Source organism: Chiloscyllium plagiosum, chromosome 2, assembly GCF_004010195.1.
Source record: "Chiloscyllium plagiosum isolate BGI_BamShark_2017 chromosome 2, ASM401019v2, whole genome shotgun sequence".
Classification (NCBI taxonomy): domain Eukaryota; kingdom Metazoa; phylum Chordata; class Chondrichthyes; order Orectolobiformes; family Hemiscylliidae; genus Chiloscyllium; species Chiloscyllium plagiosum.
Genome location: NC_057711.1, coordinates 60,756,506 through 60,774,249, shown reverse-complemented (window position 1 = coordinate 60,774,249; position 17,744 = coordinate 60,756,506). Strand labels below are relative to the sequence as shown.

Genomic DNA, 17,744 nt, shown 5'->3' with positions numbered 1-17,744 from the left:
GGGAGGAGAGGGTGGAGTGGATAGGTGGAAAAGGAGATAGGCAGGTAGGACAAGTCCAGACAAGTCATGGGGACAGTGCTGAGCTGGAAGTTTAGAACTAGGGTGAGGTGGGGGAAGGGGAAATGAGGAAACTGTTGAAGTCCACATTGATGCCCTGGGGTTGAAGTGTTCCGAGGCGGAAGATGAGACGTTCTCCCTCCAGGCGTCTGGTGGTGAGGGAGCAGCGGTGAAGGCGGCCCAGGGATATAGTTCCCTCCCCACCCCTTTCTGCCTTCCACAAAGACCGTTCCCTCCGTGACTCCCTGGTCAGGTCCGCGCCCCCCTACAACCCACCCTCCCATCCTGGCACTTTCCCCTGCCACCGCAGGAACTGTAAAACCTGCACCCACACCTCCTCCCTCACCTCTATCCAAGGCCCTAAAGGAGCCTTCCACATCCATCAAAGTTTCACTTGCACATCCACTAATATCATTTATTGTATCCGTTGCTCCCGATATGGTCTCCCCTACATTAGGGAGACTGGGCGCCTCCTAGAAGAGCGCTTTAGGGAACATCTCCGGGACACCCGCACCAATCAACCACACCGCCACGTGGCCCAACATTTCAACTCCCCCTCCAACTCTGCCGAGGACATGGAGGTCCTGGGCCTCCTTCACCGCCGCTCCCTCACCACCAGACGCCTGGAGGAAGAACGCCTTATCTTCCGCCTCGGAACACTTCAACCCCAGGGCATCAATGTGGACTTCAACAGTTTCCTCATTTTCCCTTCCCCCACCTCACCCTAGATCCCCATCAGGAAAGTAGATGATGGTAGTGAATCTACCTCATAGCTCCCACAATGTGATGAGCAGTGGAGAGGTTTCATCTTACAACATGATAACAAGTGGTACAGACTTCATTTAACTGCCTCCTACAATGCTGATAGCATTGGAGATCTGAAGATCTTTTCAGACACAGCTTTAAGAAATCTTTCCATGCAGTCAGCAGCTGTATGATCAGAACATTCACAGCCCGTAACAAGATTCAACAGGACAGAATGCACAGTCAGTGCCCAAAAAGAATTTCAGATATAAGAGGGCCACAACAGCCAGACTGAACGAGGAATTCAATGACACTGGAGCTCTCGTCACACCAAGGCAGTTACGTCAAGTGCCAGTGACTATAGGAATGATACCACATCAAGGTTCACATGGAGAGCAAACATCAGTGGCTCTGTGAGTAAAGTTAAAATCCCTGGTGGATAAGGGTAAAACTTTAAGAAAATGACACAGTTTACTGGCTGGAAAACAAGAAATAAGCAGGGTACACATGTAGATCAGATAGAGCATGACCATCGTAGTGAATGTTCACCATGAAGCACAATTGCATTAAAGAAAATCGGAAGCTATAGAAGCACTTTAAAACAAGGTTACAAACACAGACATGTTGCAAAGCTCCGATTAAAGTGATAAAGTTGAAATCTGTAAAGCTAAGCAGAGGACATCTGATGGAAGAAGAAAATTAAGAGACTATTAAGGCCACAAAAAGACAGGAGATCTGTTACTTAAACCAAGTGGAACTCAACAGGAAAGACCCATGAAAGCAACAGGCATTATTGTTTAGAGCTGCAGACAGCAGAAATCATATAGAAAATGCTATTAAAGGACAGGAATTCATCTTATATAGCTGCAGAGAGTGATATTCATTTGATAAAGCCCTTAAGAGAATGAGTATTGTTATTAAACCCACAGGCAGTGGGATTCATTCAGTAAAACTGCCAAGGAAACTGAGGAATTAATCTAAAGAAACTGTGAAAAAAGTGGGCACAACCCATTTTACTCATGAAAAGATGAGAATAATCAATTTTATTCGCAAAATGCAGGAATCTGTTGTGTTGTCCATAAAAATATCAGAAGTTCCTCTGAGCATTAACCACCATCAGCATTGCTGTACTGCAAAGTAAAAAAAAAAGCCTTTGAAACAAGTAAAAAGTAGATTCACCTGAAGAATCCATGACAACAGAAATAATATTGTCAGGAAGATTTAATTTCAGAAATGGACCAAATAGAACACAGAATTGGATATCTTGGGAAAAAAAAACAATTCTTAAGATGCAAGATTTGTTCCACCTTAGATTCTAAATCAAAAGCTGAACAAGTAAATACATTTTTGAATATGTTTAGGAATATAGCTAATGATGTAGTTCACCAATGTATAAAGGAAATTGCATCTTCTTTCAATGAATTCTGAAAGCATTTGACAACTACTTTAATCTTAGAACAAATAAAATTCTTGAAAGAACAAGATTTAATAGAATTCAGCAAATAGAAATCCATAAATCATTTAATTAATTATCTCTACAGGTTAGTAGAAAAATGTGACCATGGAGATTTAAAGCCAGAGTTCATAAGAGACAGATTGTTGAAATTGCTGATGGGCATTTGACAGATTTATATATTCAAAAAAAGACTTCACTTTCAAGAAAACCATTCAGATGATGGATGATTCAGGAGTCCGGACCCAGCACAAATAAAACCTAAGATAAAGAGATGAATCATTTCACAGGAGATCAGCAGAGCCTATTCAGTTCTTAAAATACAATGCTCCTCAAGACACATAAGAGAAATCAGTACACCAAATAAGACAGAGACCAGATACTAACAATCATTGACAGTGCTATGGAGCAAAGAAACCTTATAGGCATTAGCAGTGCCCTGCTAATTTAGGAAAAAATACAGTTCATCTGTAAAATAATGGGTCACTTTTAGAAAATGTGCCAAAAGAGAATGTAGCTGTAGAGCAACAGGAGGTCCATGTGAAAGTGCAGCTTGCAGTATAAGAAAAGCCAAAGATATTTCTAAGGGAACTAGATTGTGCAGACGAAACATTTTTAACAAGAGTACATTTATGTCACTAATTTCAGTTCACAAATTTTCAGATCAATACAAGGACAAATGTCACCATGTTGTTACCATGGTTAAAAAAACACAGTTTACGGCATGCAGGAATGCAACTTCATGATCCAGGAACAACAGTATTTAAGGGTATAGAGGGAGCAACTTTGCAGCACAAAGGGTGTCAGATAGTAGAGAACATACATTTACTTCACAGTCAAGAATTCTCATTCTTGAGCATGAATACATATTTTGGCAGAAGGAATCAAGCTAGTTAAATTTGAGAAATCACTATCAAGGAATAACTAGTCATGAGACAACCGGTCACGAGGATCAATGCTAAAGAAATTTAAAATTGTAAGAATCAGCAATATTTCCAATAAACACAATCAGACCGCCAATGAGCAGCATACCCACTTACACGTTAACTGAAGAAACCTGAACCGATGAAATTCAAAGCACAACACCTTCATAAACATATGCTAAAGTGACTTGGAAGATAAATAGAACATAGAACATTTTAGTGCAGTACAGGCCCTTTGGCCCTCCGTTGCCAACCTGTGAAACCAATCCGAAGCTCATCTAACCTATAGTATTCCATTATCATCCATATGTTTATCCAATGATTTATAATCCAACCTTTCACATTTCATAATATCCTTCCTACAGGAGGGAGAGCACAATTACATACAATATTCCAAAAGTGGCCTATCCAATGTCCTATACAGCAGCAACATGACCTCCCAAATCCTATACTCAATGCTCTGACCAATAGAAGAAAGCATACCAAATGCCTTCTTCACTATCCGATCTATCTGCGACTCCACTTTCAAGGAGCATTGAACCTGCACTCCAAATGCTCTTTGTTCAGCAACACTCCCTAGGACATTACCATTAAGTGTATAAGTCCTGCCCTGATTTGCCTTTTCAAAATGAAACACGCTACATTTATCTAAATTAAACTCCATCTGCCACTCCCTAGCCGAATGGCCTATCTGATCAAGATCCTGTTGTACTCTGAGGTAACCTTCTTCGCTGTTCACTACATCTCCAATTTTGGTGTCATCTGCAAACTTACTAGCTATTCCTCTTATGCTCACATTCAAATAATTTATATAAGTGATGAAAAGTAGTGGACCCAGCACCGATCCTTGTGGCACACCACTGGTCACAGGCCTCCAGTCTAAAAAGCAACCCTCCACTTCCACCTTCTGTCTTCTACCTTTGAGCCAGCTCCGTATCAAATGGCAAGTTCTCCTTGCATTCAATGTGATCTAACCTTGCTGACCAATCTACCACGAGGAACCTTATCAAAGACCTTACTGAATTTCATATAGACAATGTCAACAGCTCTGCCCTCATCAACCTTCTTTGTTAATTCTTCAAAAGTTCAATTAAGTTGATGAGCCATGTTGACTATCCCTAATCAGTCCTTGCCTTTCCAAATGCATGTAAAATCCTGTCTATCAGGATTCTCTCCAACAACTTGCCCACCACTGATGTCAGGCTCACTGGTCTATAGTTCCCTGGCTTTTTCTTACCACCTTTCTTAAATATTAGCACATTAGCCAACCTCCAATCTTCCGATACCTCACCTGTGGCTATCAATGATACAAATATCTCAGCAAACGGCACAGCAATCACTTCCCTAGCTTCCCACAGAGTTCTAGGGTACATCTGATCAGGTCATGGGGCTTTATCCACCTTTATGCATTTTAAGAAATCCAGCATCTCCTCCTCTGTAATATGGGCATTTCTCTATTCCCCCACATTCCATATCTTCCATGGCCTTCTCCACAGTAAATATTGATGCAAAATAATTGTTTAGCATCTCCCCCGTCTCCTGCAGTTTCATACATAGGCTAACTTGTTGATCTTTGAGGGTTCCTGTTTCGTTGCTAGTTACCCTTTTGTCCTTAATGTGTTTATAAAACTTTTTTGGATCCTCCTTAACCCCTATTTGCCAAAACTATTTCCTGTCCTCTTTTTTGCCCTCCTAATTTCCCTCTTAAGTATACTCCTACTGCCTTGATACTCTTCTAAGGATTCCCTCGATTTCTGCTGTCTATACCTGACATTGTTTTTTTTTAACCAAAGCCTTAATTTCTGTAGTCGCCCAGCATTCCCTATACCTACCAGCCTTTCCTTTCACCTTAACAGGTATATACTGCCTTTGGACTCTTGTTATCTCATTTTTGAAGGCTTCCCATTTTCCAGCTATCCCTTTACCTGTGAAGATCTGCCCCCAATCAACTTTTGAAACTTTGAATCATAGAATCTTTACAGTATGGAAACAGGATATTTTGGCCCAACAAGTCCACACCGACCCTCTGAAGAGTAATCCACCCAGACCCCATGCCCTACTCTATTACTCTCATTTACCCCTGACTAATGCAATAACCTACACATCTCTGAACATTGTGGGCAATTTTGCATGGCCAATTCACCTAACCTGTATGTCCTTGGACTGTGGGAGGAAACCGCAGTACTCGGACGAAACACATACAGACATGGGGAAAATATGCAAACTCCACACAGACAGCTGCCTGAGGCTAGAATTGAACCCGGGTCCCTGGTGCTGTGAGGCAGCAGTGCTAACCACTAAGTCACTGTTCTTGCCTTATACCATCAAATTCTTCCCCCAATTTAGAATTTTAACTTTTAGATCCTGTCTATTCTTTTCCATCACTATTTTAAAACTAATAGAATTATGGTCGCTTGCCCCAAATGCTCCCCCACTGACACCTCAGTCACTTGCCCTGCCTTATTTCCCAAGAGTAGGTCAAGTTTTGCACCTTCTTTAGTCAGTACATCCACTTATTGAATCTGAAAATTTTCTTGTGCACATTTAAGAAACTCCTCTCCATCCAAGCCCTTAACACTATGCCAGTCCCAATCTATGTTTGGAAAGTTAAAATCCCCTACCATTGCCAATCTATTATTCTTACAGATAACTGACATCTCCCCTCCAAATTGGTTTCTCAATTTTTCGCTGACCATTGGGGGGTCTATAGTACAATCGCAATAAGATGATCATCCTTTTCTTATTTCTCAATTCCACCCAAATAACTTCCCTGGATCTATTCCCAGGAATATCCTCCCTAAAGTATAGCCATAATGTTATCCCTTACCAAAAATGCAACTCCCCCTCCTCTGTTGCCCCTCTTTCTATTTTTTCTATAGCATTTGTATCCTGGAACACTAAGCTCCCAGTTCTGTCCATCCCTGAGCCAAGACTCTGTAATTGCTAAGATATCCCAGTCCCATGTTTCTAACCGTGCCCTGAGTTCATTTGCTTTCCATGTTAGGCCTCTTGCATTGAAATAAATGCAGTTCAACTTTATCAGTCCCACCTCATTCTCTGCTTTGTTTCTGCCTGCCCTGACTGTTTGACTTGCTCATTTTACCAACTGTACCAGTCTCAGACTGGTCTCTTTCCTCACTATCTCCCTGGGTTCCACCCCTCACCTTACTCGTTTAAATCCTCCCGAGCAACTCTAGCAAATCTCCCTGCCATATATTAGTCACCTTCCAATTCAGATGTAGTTGTCTTATTATACAGGTCACTTCTATCCCAGAGGAGAAAGTGAGGACTGCAGATGCTGGAGATCAAAGCTGAAAATGTGTTGCTGGAAAAGCGCAGCAGGTCAGGCAGCATCCAAGGAGCAGGAGAATCGACGTTTCGGGCATGAGCCCTGAAGAAGGGCTCATGCCCGAAACGTCGATTCTCCTGCTCCTTGGATGCTGCCTGACCTGCTGCGCTTTTCCAGCAACACATTTTCACTTCTACCCCCGAAGTCATTCCAATGATCCAAAAATGTGAACCCTTCTCCCCTGCACCAGCCCCTGACTCATGCATCCTTCTGCTCTATCCTTCTATTCTTACCCTCACAAGCTGACCTTTTGTTCTACACTTCAAAATGAACAACTTCGCATTTTCTCACATTATACTTAATTTGCCAACTTTGTATCCACTTACTTAACCTATCAATATCTTTCAGGAAACTGCATCTTTCTTACAACTTGCCTTTCCATCTGTGTTGCTATTCCATAGAAAATGTGTTCTGGGAATATAGTAAAAGCTTCAGGCTGCCTGAATTTGTGAAGTCAAAGATGGATAATAGCAAAAATAATGATGTACACAGAATGTATAAAAATTCACAACAGAAAAACAAGCTTGTGTGAAATGGGAGGAGTGGGGTAATTGAGATTTCATGCCAAGCCCATGAAAACATTTAAGTTCCTGAGGTGACTTGACAGGATAGACTGTCAACAGATGTTTCCCCTAATGGGAGAATCTGGAACTAGGGGACACTGTTCAAAAGAGGAGAAAGTGAGGACTGTAGATGCTGGAGATCAGAGCTGAAAATGTGTTGCTGGAAAACGCAGCAGGTCAGGCAGCATCCAAGGAACAGGAGAATCGACGTTTCGAGCATAAGCCCTTCTTCAGGGCTTCTTCAGCCCTCCTGAAGAAGAGCTTATGCCCGAAACTTCGATTCTCCTGTTCCTTGGATGCTGCCTGACCTGCTGCGCTTTTCCAGCAACACATTTTCGACACTGTTCAAAAATAAAGGCTGTCTCTTTTTATTTGGAGATGAGAAGAGTTTTTTTTCTCTGAAGGCCATCAGTCCATGGAATTCTCTTCCCCTGAGAATATTAGAAATGGAGTCATTGAATGTTTCTAAAGCAGAGGTAGATAGATTCTTGATCAACAAGGGAATTAAAAGGTATGAGGGGTAGCAAGAAAGCAGAGCTTGGGCCACAATCAGATCAGGCAAAGATTTGATGAGCGCATAGCCTATATCTGCTCCTTATTTGTGTTTGTGTGTAATAGAAATGCATCTCTTCCTTGAGGGCAAAGTTGTTCAAATTCTACCTCCACAAGACAATATGAAATCCCTTTTGCTCAATTCTTTGTTCTACTGAAAGGTTTCATGATCTCTCAACTGTTCATTTATACCCGGACTTTCCAATGGACAACAACTCACCACGAGAATCTCTTGAATATTTAGTGCAACTCTTCCTTACCATAACAAAGTTTGAGAGGGTAATTTAATGAAGTATGACACTTCCACTCTAGTCCTACAAATGCACTTTGGCTCAGAGTAATACGTGAAGATTAAACACAATGGAGAATTCATGAACTAGTCAGATGCATCAGATGGAAAAAGTTCAGCAGATCCATTAAGCCTCTTCTTGACGGTTGTGATGCCTTGTGCATCAGGTCATGTGATTCTTCTACCTCAATGTCAGGTATTTGTGACATATACCCACTTGCTGTCTGGTCTTATTAACAGAGAAAGAGCTGATGTCAGAGTGTGTATGTACGGGTGAATCTACAATGTATAAACATCTGTTCTTACTTTTTGACTGATCAGTCTGACTTCCTGTTGTTATATTTTGTTTCACATTTCTTATGTAAGCTCCTTTTTCCATTTAGCAATTCCAGTTCTGCACATAAATTAGCTTTAGCTTCCATAATACAGTATATCATAATTCAGACTGCAAAATTTCACCTCAGGTTCCTGCACATCACTCAGAATGCTTTCAAATGTAATCTGCCCATAAAGGTTTAAACAAATTCAGCAATGTCCATACTCATATTAACTAAAATGCCTTTATCAATTTGTTTACATTTGCATTTCTTCATGCTTAAATAATATCTGCCACTTTTGATGTGTTTATTCATTTGACAGTGGAGAAAAGAGTTGCAAGCAGAAATGAAAAAGAAAGAAAAAGAACGGGAGCTGCAGCTCCACGAGAAACAGAAAATAGAAACAGAAGATTTTAGTGAGATGATAAAGAGGAAAGAGGAAAAACTTCACAAAAAGTCAATCCTATCTGAAATTCCATCTTAATGGGAAATTTCAAGGATAATGGCGAGTACCCAAATTATTTATTGCTCCATCAGAGAAACAACATCCCCTGGCGAGGGAGAAGTGTCTTCTATGGAAATACTGTTTTTACTTCCCAATTTTGTCTGTGGTATTGTCAGAATTTGTTAAAAGACAACAGTGGAAGTGCAACTTCTAATTCTTTTAACAGCTATTATTAATGGATACATTTTATGTCCTAATAAAAGACATACTGCTTTACAGTAATCTAAGATCTTTATTAAAGGTTATTCTTGAGTGTTTCTATGTCTGTTCTAGACAGCTGTACTAGTGCTAAAAAGATAGATCATCAAGTTATCATTATTCCATTTGCCATTATTTCCAATTTGCTAGCTTATTTATTTTAACACAAGCTGTAAGTTTGCCATTGTAAACACTTTTTTTTAGGTCTTAAATCAATGTTGCACACTGATTTGCATTATTATATTGCTCCTCTATGTTTTTCCTGTGGTCATTAAAAAAATAATTTGTTTGTCCATAACTACGAAGATGTCTTGCAAAATTCATGTCAAAAATTCATGACTCATGTCTTCGTTATTTCTAATCCAGCTGTTCTTGGCCAGATTTCTATTTTATATCCTTCATAAATTTGAACTTATCCAAATCTCTGCTGTTTCTTTCCTAACTCACATCAAGTCCCATTCACTAATTACCACAGTCCTCATTCACCCACATCAGCTCCTGGTTGAGGAATACCACAATTTTTAAAATTCTTATTTTGTTTTCAAATCCCTTCATAGCCTTGTTGTTTCTATCTCTATAATTGCCTCTGGCACCACAAGCCTCTGAAACATTTACACTTTTCCAATTCTGGCCTCTTGAGCACCATTATTTTAATGACTCCAACATTGGTGGCCAGGTTTTCAGCTGCCAAAACCCTAAGCACTGGAATTCTATCTCCAGAATCTCTTCATTTCTCTACCTCTCTTTATTTTTCTCCCTAAAACATATCTTTTTGACCAAGCTTTTGTTCATCTGACTGAATATCTCCTTATAAATCTCAATCTCTCAAATTTTGCTTGCTAATGCATCCTATTTTGAAGCTGTTTTTTAAATGCAAGTCGTTGTTGCTATCGTGGAAGTGTGCATGCACCTTATAAACTCTGCTTTTGATCCTTATGTGATCACATAGTGTTTGACTACACATGCTGGATGTTTCAAATTGACATCAGGTCTTTGCACAACTCGTATTTTTGATGTTTTTATGTTTTTCAGCGCATTTAGCAGTCTGTGACAATTCTTACTCTTGTGAGACAGAACCAGAAAGTAAAAGTCATCCATACACACTCAGTTTGCAATTTAGTGAGACTATTAATCACCCTGGCATAGCGCAAATACATTATCAGAGATGTTAAACTTTTCTTCTACAATTGTCAAAAGTTCAAGATTGTGAAAGGCAATCCTTGGACTGAAATCAAGACAATTGTTTTCATGCAAATAACAATTGAATTTAGGGATATTAACAGTTGCAATACTAACAGCTGATTTAATTCTTCAGTTGTGGACTTTGTTTTCATAGAATGCCTAAAGTTTGGAAGTAGGCCATTTGGCCCATCAGGTCCTCGCCAACCTTCCAAAGAACATCCAACCTAGACCTACCCTATCATTATATTTCCTCTGGCAAATCCACCTAACCTGCACATCTTTGGAAGGAAACTGGAGTACCTGAAGAAATCCGCACAGAAACAGGAAGAACGTGCAAACTACACACAGACAGCCACCTGAGGGTGGAATCGAACCTGGGTTCCTGACACTGTGAGGCAGCAGTGCTAACCACTGAGCCAACCTAATTCATCTGCATTTATCTTTTCATTTTCGACAAGTATGTACAACTATATAGAAACTCTAATATGAAAAACTATTACAGGAGATACTAGGAGCTGTGACCAAGATCTTGCACAAAGAAGTCAATTTTAAGTTGAGTCTTAAAGGGAAAGAGAGCAATAAAAATGTTGAGAAATTTAGGGATGGAATTTCAGAGTTTGGAATCAAGACAGGCTGAAAGCATGATGATGAGGGCAGAGTTAAGGGGATTAAGAAAAATGGAGAGTTCTGGAGTTGGAGGAGGGGAATTGTTCAGGTTGCACGTCATGCAAGACAGAGTTAAAGAGGCCTTGAAGATAACAGAACAAAGAAATCTAAACAGAGGAAGGAGAATTCTATATTTCTGGCATGAAAGGGACCGAGTGCCAATGCAAAGTTCTTAAAGATTTGGAGGGTGAAAAAAAATTATGGAGACATGTCAGAGCGATGGGATCATTCAAGGAGGAAATAGAAAGGGTTTGGAACAAATATTTTTCTACAGGAAATAGCGTGTTTTTAAAAAAATTCTAATGCATTTTGTTACTTTAGACACCAGTGTACACAGATGTCAGATCAATGCAGGATCCAAATCTAATCATCTCATGGTTCATACATACAGACATAAGAAATAGAAGCAGAATTGACCACTCAGCCTCTCAAGTCTGCTGTACCATTCAATGAGATCCTGGCTGATCTGATTATTTCACATTCTCACCTACCCTGATAACTCTTAACCCCTTGTCTGTCAAGAATCTACCCCCCTCTGCCTAAAAGAAAATTCAAAGAAGCTGCTTCCACCTCCATTTTTGAAAAAGAGTTCCAAATACTCATGACCTTCTGTGTTTCTCCTTGAGTGGAGTTTTCCACTCCTTTAAGCTGTGTGGGAGAAAGCAACAATTTCCAACATTCTACACAAATAATTGGTTCACCTGTCTGACATGGACATTGAAGTTGATAGACTTCTTGTGGGCAAGCTGTAGAGGTGAAGACAGCATTGAAAGAGAATGTGATTACAATGCCATCAGCAAGAAAAACAACTTGCAAAGGGAGGAGCAGCAGGTGAAGATCTTCAATGAAAGTGGAGGACAATGACTTGATCCTATGTGTACTAACCTCACTGTCATTTTGTACAGCTCTGTGCAAGTACAAATGAAGGATTTGCCTGCTCACCATTATCAAACTGTGTCATCCACAGGAATAGGACTTGCCCTCGAATAGACTGGTTAGCTGTCCAATCCCGGTGCCCAACAAGGCATCCAAAGGGAACCTGAGGGGTAACTACTTTACAGAGAGGATGGTACGATATGGAATGAGCTGCCAGCAGAAGTTGTTGATGTGGGCATATTAACAACATTTAAAAGACATTTGGACAAATAGATGGATAGGAAAGGTTGAGAGGGATCTGGGCCAAATGAAGGGAAATGGAGTTTGCGCTGATGGACATTTTGGTCAGCATGGTTGAGTTTAGGCCAAAGGGCCTGTCTCTGTGCTCTATGACTCTATAAGGATGCAGCTGCCTGGAATTTTTATGGCTCATTTCAAGGAACACTCAGGGGCCTGTGTAACATCTCTCTATTCTCAATTTGCAAATGCCGTTTTATCCAGTTACAATGGACTCTCAGGGAGTTAATGGCCTTGTGGTATTCTCACAGGATGATTAATCCAGAAATCCAAGAATGTTCTGTGGACCATCCTGCCATGGCAGATAGTGGAATTTGAATTCAATAAAAAGAAATCTGGAATTTAGAGTATAATAATGATATGAATCCATTGTTGATCATTGGGAAAAACAGATCTGATTCACTATTGTTCCTTAGGGAGGGAAACTGCAATCCTTGAGGAGAAAGTGAGGTCTGCAGATGCTGGAGATCAGAGCTGGAAATGTGTTGCTGGAAAAGCGCAGCAGGTCAGGCAGCATCCAGGGAACAGGAGAATCGACGTTTCGGGCATAAGCCCTTCTTCAGGAAGAAGGGCTTATGCCCGAAACATCGATTCTCCTGTTCCCTGGATGCTGCCTGACCTGCTGCGCTTTTCCAGCAACACATTTCCAAACTGCAATCCTTACCTAGTCTGGCCTACATGTGATTCCAGTCCCACATCAGTACAATTGACTCTTAACTGCCCTGTAGCTAGTTAGGGATGGGCAATAAATGCTGGTCTAGCCAGTGATGCTCTCATCCTATGAATGAATAAAGAAAAAACATCCTCTCACAATGAGGACAGTCAAGCAGGCTGGAAACTGAAATCATCCTCCTTCAATAACTTTTCCCTGGTGCAGGCTAACAAGCTTTTTTGGACTCTCTGAGTTTTCTCTCCTTTTTAATCTCTTTGTGACTCTTGACTATGTTTTATGTATTGTCCAATCTTCTGACCTGCCAACTATCTTTAGTAATTAAATGCTTTTACTTTAACTCTGTTTAGTTATCCATAGGTGGTGGATATTCCCCATGGAAATTCTCTTTCCTGTTATATATCTATTCTCTGTGATCTGAAAAATCCTTGTAACTGATTGCAACTGTTTTGTTGTTAAGCCATTCTTTTGTCTAAATTAGGTAGGGCACATTCATGATGAGATCATTGATCAGAGTGGGAGTGAAATAGAGAATTGAAATGGCAGAATTGAGGGTGGTCCATAGCCCTGGGCTGTATCTGCCTTTCCTTTGACACATTCCTTCCTGAGTTATAGAAGCCTTTCGTACCCATTTATGATCATTTATATTGGTCCTCTAGACTCATATTTTTTATTCTATAATTCATATTATAATCTCATTTTGTCATGATTTCAAAGTATTGTAAAACCCCCTCTGTTTATAAGTCATCTCCTTATTAGCATTAACCTAATTTTAAAGCCTTTTCCATTATTGTCATTTATCAGCTTGATATTAAAGGGAAAGGGTAAACAAGTTAAAGCAGCACCGATGACAATAGCACAAGGAAAGAATTGTAAAATATTTTTAAAATTATTTTATTTCCCTGTCATGTATGAATATTTCTGGGTATTGCACTTGTCAATCTATTTGACTTAATATGAAGTGCCATTAAATACTGTACACAACTAGAATGTTTTATCACCAATGAAAAACAACATTTTTTGTCTTTCCTTGGACTTCCTGGTGTCTTTGCGATGGTGGTAAGGCCAATTTTCAGCTAACATAATTCTTCCCCAATAAGATTGCCAAGTTCAGTTTTCTGAACCTTGACAGTGATCATACTAATTAACCAATACATTGAGAATGTACACAAGCTCCTGAAGCAAAGTTAGAAAAAATGCTGTTTAAGAAGGTAATGTTTGGAGATCCAAGATGGCGGCGACCCAGCAAGTCTGAGTCTATAGTGCTCCTCCCAAGACTTGGGCAAAGTGGACCGCCCGCCTTCACCATACCTACCAAATCATTTAAAATAGTTTTTATTTAATGTAATTATTTGCTCTGTACTAAATTTAAACAGTCTAGTCTCCTGCAAAAATGACTAAAGGGAAAGGTGCCCGCAGTTCTCAGCCGGTAGGAAGTACATTACCAAATATATCTAGATGTTGGTGTGGGTGAGGGGGTAGGGTACTCAATGTTAACTCTAGCTCTGTAGTATATTTGAATTTTCTTTATCCTATCGTGGGGTGCCTGGGTCAAGGGTGGGGCACTGGTTGGGAGAGGATATAATGGGCTTTCGGAAAGGAAGTGATGCCCCCTGGGGACAAAGGGAAAAATCTCCGTTTAAATATGTTTTATATTTTTTCTATTTAGAAATAGTTTTTTATTATATTTATGTGAGTGTATTAAAGAGCCTCTATTTTTGTGAATTTTATACGTTCTATGTTCGGGATGTTTTGGATGGGGTTTCTTCTCCCGAGGAGTCTCGGACTTGCCTGGATGATTATGGTTAGTCATTCGATTAAATGGTGCACGTGGAATGTCAAGGGGAGTAATTTACCAATCAAAAGGAAGAAAATATTATCATACCTCAGGAAAGAAGGGGTTGATATAGCTCTCCAATAAGACACACACTTATTGGATAAAGAACACTTGAAATTATGACAGGGTGGATTTGATCAGGCCTTCTTTTCTTCCTTCAGCTCAAAAAGTAGGGAAGTTGTCATCTTTATTCGGAAGAATCTCCCTTTCAAAATCCTAAATCAGATAAAAGACAAATCTGGACGATATACTCTAATTAAAGCCCTTATAAATGGAGAGGAATATGGGATCTTAAACCTGTATTGTCCCCCGGCATATCCTTTTAAATTTATAACGGAAGCCTTCTCCAAATTGATGGCTCTCGGTGCTCGTCATACAATTATAGGGGGAGACTTAAATTGTATTATGGACCTGGAAATAAATAGGATTCCCAAGAGTACTGCAGGAATATCCCCCAGATCCAGACAATTGGTGGATTTGGACAAAGAATTAGGACTAGTAGATGTATGGAGATGCCTTCACTCGCAAGGCAGAGATTTTTCTTTTTACTCCAATCCACATAAATGTCATACCAGAATTGATATGTTTTTTACCCCTCAACTTTTTAAAATTCCATATCATCCTGTAAAATAGGTAGTATAACAATTTCTGATCACGCTGCTGTATATATGGAAATCAAGGCAAGGAACAATGAGACATCCCCCTGGCATTGGCGTATGGATTCCTTCCTGATGAAGGATAGTAAATTTGTAAAGTACTTCACTCAAGAATTTAAAACGTTTTTGGAAATTAATTCAGGTACGGCTAGCAACCCATCAATGATGTAGGAGACCATCAAAGCTTATGCACGAGGTTTGATCATTTCATACTCGGCGACCCAGAAAAAATTAAAGGGAGAACAACAGCGTCTACTTAAAACGCGTTTAAAAGCAGCTGAAACAGCATACGCTGACAGACCTTCTATTATCAAATTACAAATGATTACGGCCCTTAGGACAGCTCTGAATACCACGCTTACCCAAACGGCTAAGAGGAAATATTATTTGCAAAACAAAGGTTACATGAATTTGGGATAAACCTGGTAGATACTTAGTATTTTCTGCAAAGAAAAAAAGGCCCCTCAAACTATCACGTCTATCAAGGAAAGTGCAGGTACTCTGACTTATGATCACAAAAGGATTAATGCAATCTTTTATATACATCGCAGGATTGTGAAGATAGAATAGGAGGATGCAGTCATTTTTTAAAAACTTAAGCTTTCCGGACCTAACCCCAGAACAGGTATCGGTCCTGAATGTTCCCCTAACAATCCAAGAAATACTTGATGCAATCAGGCAACTTCAGAGTGGTAAGGCACCTGGCTCAGATGGCTTTCAAGCTGAATTCTACAAAGAATTTACAGGAATACTGGCTGGCCCACTTATGGACATGTATAACTACTCATACAGTCAACGCTGTCTCCCGCCTTTGCTGAAAGAGGCGAATATCTCCCTTATTCTCAAAAAAGGAAAGGACCCAGAAGATTGCACATCATACAGACCAATATCCTTGCTAAATGAAGATTTTAAAATCCTCTCTAAAATGTTAGCATTGAGGCTAGAAAGTGTATTGCCATACATCATAAAGGAGGATCAGACAGGGTTTATTAAGGGCTGTAGATCATCCAATAATGTTAGAAGGGTTTTGAATGTGATTCAAGCCTGCCATCAGGGAAAAATACTGGGAGTACTAGTCTCATTAGGCGCGGAAAAGGCATTCGACAGGGTTGAATGGTCATATCTGTTTTACACATTGGAAAGGTGTTTGCCAAATGGGTCTCAACACTGTATAATGATCCCAAAGCAGTTGTGATTACCAATGGACTAGGCTCGGATAGCTTCAGTGTGGGTAGGAGCTGCCAGCAGGGATGTCCTCTTTCGCCATTGCTATTTACGCTAATAATCGAGCCACTAGCAGAAGCTACACGGGCTGACCCTAATATAACGGCCCTGAGGATTGGTACAGGTAAACATAAAATTACCCTTTATGCAGATGATGTTCTCCTATTCCTCAATAATCCCCTGATGTCCGTGCCTCGCTTAATCCAAGTTAATAATATAGTTAGTGCATTTTCAAGCTATAAAATTAATTTTTCAAAATCAGAGGCTATGCCAATGGGCGTCCTCACTAGTATATCCCACCTATCGGACGGATCCCACTTTCCCTTTTGGTGGTCCTTGGAGGGTTTCTTACATTTAGGCATTTTTTATCACCCCAGTATTTGGCCAGCTATATAAGGCTAACTTTGTGCATTTCCTGGAGAGGATAAGGCAGGACCTCCAGGGATGGGGAGACCTTCAAATTTCCTGGTTAGGCAGAATAGCACTAAATTAAAATGAATGTCCTGCCCTGTCTCCAATACACTATGAGAATGCGTCTGGTGATACTGCCTAGGTTGGCACTACGCAAACTGAATGGCTGGCTGGGTTCCTTCAACTGGAATCATAGACGGCCCCTCATTAAGCTGAGGAAGCTACAGATTCCACAGGCAAGGGGTGGACTGGATTTTCCAGATTTTAGGAAATATCAGTTGAGTTCCCTATTAAGCTACATAGCCGATTGCGTCTTGTCTGACCTGCGATCAATCTGGCTGGACGTCGAGGCTTCTCAAGTAAAATGTCCACTTATTAACCTCTTATTTTCAGACAAGAGGAAAACTATTACGGACCACTGTAAAAACCCTATAATACTAAAGACAATTAAAGCTTGGAATACAATGCAGCAAAATGAGAGTAATTCACATAAAACATCCCCCTATACTCCGATAGTGGGGGCATGGGGGTTTCAACCGGAGCTTACAGATGCCACTTTCAAATTCTAAAGATCCAGGGGTATCTCCTGTTTAGGGGATCTGTTCAAGGAAGGGGTTCTGATGTCTTTTGAACAGCTGCATCAGAAATTTGGATTACCTAATGGTGATCTCTTTCGACACTTTCAAATTCGAGATTACATACAGATGAAGACTACGCTATTAGATAATCTTTATAAATCAGACAGAGAACGTAGAGTGTTGTGGCCAACGAGGGCACCTTCAGTCAGCACTCTTTATCATTTATTACATGATGAAGTATCGGAAGATATGGACAATCTGCTTAAAACGTAGGATCAGGATTTATGGCTAGAAATCTCCATAGAAATTAGATTAGATTACATTACAGATTAGATTAGATTAGATTACATTACAGTGTGGAAACAGGCCCTTCGGCCCAACAAGTCCACACCGATCC

General features: G+C 40.2%; 1 protein-coding gene across 5 annotated transcripts in view; it reads left to right on the top strand.

The window, feature by feature from the left end:
* Nucleotides 1-9,207, top strand: part of tmem232 (transmembrane protein 232) — a 139,549-nt gene extending 130,342 nt beyond the window's left edge. For all 5 annotated transcript variants that reach the window (XM_043710462.1, XM_043710482.1, XM_043710446.1 and 2 more), the window contains one exon: nt 8,570-9,207. In XM_043710462.1, the coding sequence (XP_043566397.1) occupies nt 8,570-8,731 (162 nt within the window). In that variant the 3' untranslated portion in view covers nt 8,732-9,207. The remainder of the gene's footprint in view (nt 1-8,569) is intronic.
* The last annotated feature ends 8,537 nt before the right edge of the window (nt 9,208-17,744 follow it).